Here is a 3,355-nt window from a genome sequence, read left to right on the forward strand (position 1 = left end):
GAGAAACACCCACAGGTGTGGAGGGGCTGTCCTTTCATGTATGAGACCTGGGGCCAATGGCCCCCTTCTGTTGGGCCCTCAGTTTCCTCATAGTGAATGAGACTTTCTTCCCCCACACCAGCACCTTTCATGGTTGTTATGATGCCCAGGTGAAATCAATGTGAGAACTACTCCCCAAGGCCCTGGGGACCAAGTGAAACCACGTGGTTCTCACCAGCCACAGGCTCTCGGTGGAAGTGCTGCTGCAAAGCCAGTGAGCCGATGGCTGACTCCTAGAAAGCCGGGTGACAGCCCAGCTGGGGCTGGGCTCGGGGCAGAGGACTGCATTGACAGCCTTCTGGGGCTGCTAGGACCTTACTCCCATTTGTTTATAACATCCACTGGGTGTTTTTCTGATTATAAAATCAGAGCCCATTTATCATGGAAAATCTGGAAGGTATAGAAAAAGAAAAACACAACGATATTTCTATAAATCATCCATAATCTCACCATGGCCATTAGGCAACCTTATATATAATTTTTCTTTTGTTTTTTCTTTTTATAGAGACAGAGTCTCACTATGTTGCCTAGGCTGGTCTCGAACCCCTGGGCTCAAGCAGTGTCACTGCAACCTCTGCCTCCGGGGTTCAAGTGATTCTCCTGCCTCAACCTCCCGAGTAGCTGGGATTACAGGCACTTCTTTTGTGATTCTTCAGTTACTTCAGGCCATCTGGGTGTATACGTGCAAGTCACAGGGGATGCGATGGCTTGGCTTGGGCTCAGACGCCTGACACCTGGAGTGAGCCTCTAGAATTCCACAACCATAACCTTGTCTCTTGTTGCAGCTTGGAGCTTTGACCTGCAGAAATCAGAGGACCTGCTGCGGAAGGTGGGGTTGACACCTCTCCCTGCCTAGCCTGGTCCTGTTTCCTATCCCAAGTCTGAGGCACAAATTTATTCATTCATTAATCCATCCATTCATTGATTCATGGAACACCCATTCATTGAGACTGGAAGGTAAACCTGGCCCAGCACTAGGCGCTGGGGAGACTGCAGTGATGGAAAGAGAGAAAAAAGAAACCAGAGGAACAAAGAAGACAATTCCTGAGAATGGAAAGTACAATGAAGACAGCAAAACAGGAAAAGAGGGAAGAGAGATCAGGGACATTTCAGTAGGGACATGAATGCCCAAAAGGAAGCAAGCATGTGAAGATCAGGGTGGAGGGCACAGCCCATGCAAAGGCCCTGAGGTGGGAATGAGCTGGTGTGTTTTTTTTTTTTTTCTTTTTGAGATAGTCTTGCTCTGTTGCCCAGGCTGGAGTGCAATGGCGTGATCTCAGCTCACTGCAACCTCTGCCTCCCAGGTTCAAGGGATTCTCCTGCCTCAGCCTCCCAAGTAGCTGGGATTACAGGCATGCACCACCACACCTGGCTAATTTTTGTATTTTTAGTAGAGACAGGGTTTCATCATGTTGGCCAGGCTGGTCTTGAACTCCTGACCTCGGGTGATCCACCCACCTTGGCCTCCCAAAATGCTGGGATTATAGGCGTGAGCCATTGTGCCTGGCCTGAGCTGGTATATTCTAGGAGCACACGGAGATCGTGTTGGAGAGAGAAAGAGAAGTGATGAGTTTGCATGGGTGGCCCCAACCCATCAGCCAGGCCCTGCAGGCCTTGTAAGGGGTATAAGTTTTTGCTTAAGGGCAACTGGAAGTCAGGGAGGAGAGTCTGACTCCCAGGGTGGCCATGCGGGAGGGGCCATGGGAAACATCTGGAAGGATGCAGGGGGAGACAGCTGCAGAGTGCAGGCCTCCCCTGTTCCTTTCTGGGTCTCTCCTGGCCTCTCAGATGCATGTCCCCATCCTGTTTCCATTCCCCAATTCTATGTCAGTGGAGCCTGAGGATGCTCTGGCAAGCCCTTAGTTGTTGCAGGCAGAGGGACCTGGCCTGGTATCCCCAGGTATCCACAGAGGTCTTTGGGACAGGCAGAAACTTCACCACCTCCTGCCATGTCTCTGCAGCATATGGAGTTCCGGAAGCAACAAGACCTGGCCAGCATCCTTGCCTGGCAGCCCCCAGAGGTGAGCATCTCTCAAACCCATGCCCTGATCCCTGGGCCCTCGGCCCTCGGCACTGAGCCCCGTCTCCTGCGTATGCATCCAGGTGGTCAGGCTGTACAACGCCAACGGCACATGCGGCCAGGACGGTGAGGGCAGCCCTGTCTGGTACCACATCATGGGAAGCCTGGACCCCCAAGGGCCTCTTGCTCTCGGCCTCCAAACAGGAGTTGCTCAGCGACAGCTTCCAGAGCTGTGAGCTGCCCCTGCGGGAGTGTGAGCTGCAGAGTCAGAAGGTGTGTGGGTGCCACCCTGGGCGGCTGCAGCGGGACATAGCACCCTCACCCCCTGAGCCCCACACCCAGAATTCACCTTCCTCCTGGTACTGAGGAGTGAATGCAGGTTCAGAGAGGCCAAGGACCCACCCAAGGCCACACAGTATGTGGCTAAACTGGGACTCGTTTCTCCCCCAACTGGCCCCAAAGCCCACTCAACCCACTGGGCCACACTGCCCTCTGCAGCCTCATTGGATGAGAGGGACAGGGATTTCAGCCTCACTGGACCAAAGAGGGAACTGCAATACAGCAATTTGCCCTCCCATGGACAGACACAAAGAGGGCGGTCCTTGGGCCACTCCAGTCCTGGCATCCTGTGGGATGGCCCCTTCCCTCCCCCCATCTCCATGCCATGCAAGCCGAGACAAGCCAGGCCAGTGCCCTGGGCTCAGGCCCAGCCCCATCTTGGATAGGGGTTGGGGCAGTGACCCTCACAGGGTCTCACCCCCGTCATTCCCTTGCAGCTGGGGAAGAAGGCGGAGAAAATCACAGCTGTTTTTGATCTTGAGGGGCTGGGCCTGAGGCATCTGTGGAAGCCAGGAATAGAGCTGCTCTAGGAGGTGAGGTGACCCTGCCACGGGCATGGGTGAGTGGTCAGATGCCTGGGTCTTTACCCTCCACTTGTCGGTGTCTCTCTCCTCACTGCCAGGTGACTGCCTGCCCACAGGCCCTGTTTGCAGCTCTTACTTTTGTGTGTGTGTGTGTGTGTGTGTGTGTGTGTGTGTGTCAAGCTGTTCTTTATTTCAGGGAGAAGCCAGGGGAGGGGGCTCAGTCTTTCTTGGCAGCAGCTTTCCTCATAGCGGCTAATACGTTGCTCAGCTCCTCCCACTTCCTCTTGGCGCGGATGTGCGTCCCCACCCTTTTCTTGATAAACTTGAGGGCCCGTTTGTCCTTGGAGACCTTTAGTAACTCCATGGCGCGCCGCTCGTACGGGGCAAAGCCACACACCTCCCGAATCATGTCCCGCACGAACTTGGTGTGTTT

At 54.4% G+C, this 3,355-nt stretch overlaps 1 protein-coding gene across 1 annotated transcript in view; it reads left to right on the forward strand.

The window, feature by feature from the left end:
• LOC105525906 (putative SEC14-like protein 6) overlaps positions 1-3,355 on the forward strand; it is a gene marked incomplete at its 3' end in the record, with an annotated part of 26,914 nt that overhangs the window by 16,177 nt on the left and 7,382 nt on the right. Inside the window, 5 exon segments of the mRNA XM_011961700.1 lie at positions 825-868; positions 2,001-2,060; positions 2,143-2,229; positions 2,231-2,332; positions 2,836-2,931. Coding sequence (XP_011817090.1) covers positions 825-868; positions 2,001-2,060; positions 2,143-2,229; positions 2,231-2,332; positions 2,836-2,931 — 389 coding nt within the window.

The sequence above is a fragment of the Colobus angolensis genome, unplaced genomic scaffold, assembly GCF_000951035.1.
Source record: "Colobus angolensis palliatus isolate OR3802 unplaced genomic scaffold, Cang.pa_1.0 Scaffold565, whole genome shotgun sequence".
Taxonomy (NCBI): domain Eukaryota; kingdom Metazoa; phylum Chordata; class Mammalia; order Primates; family Cercopithecidae; genus Colobus; species Colobus angolensis.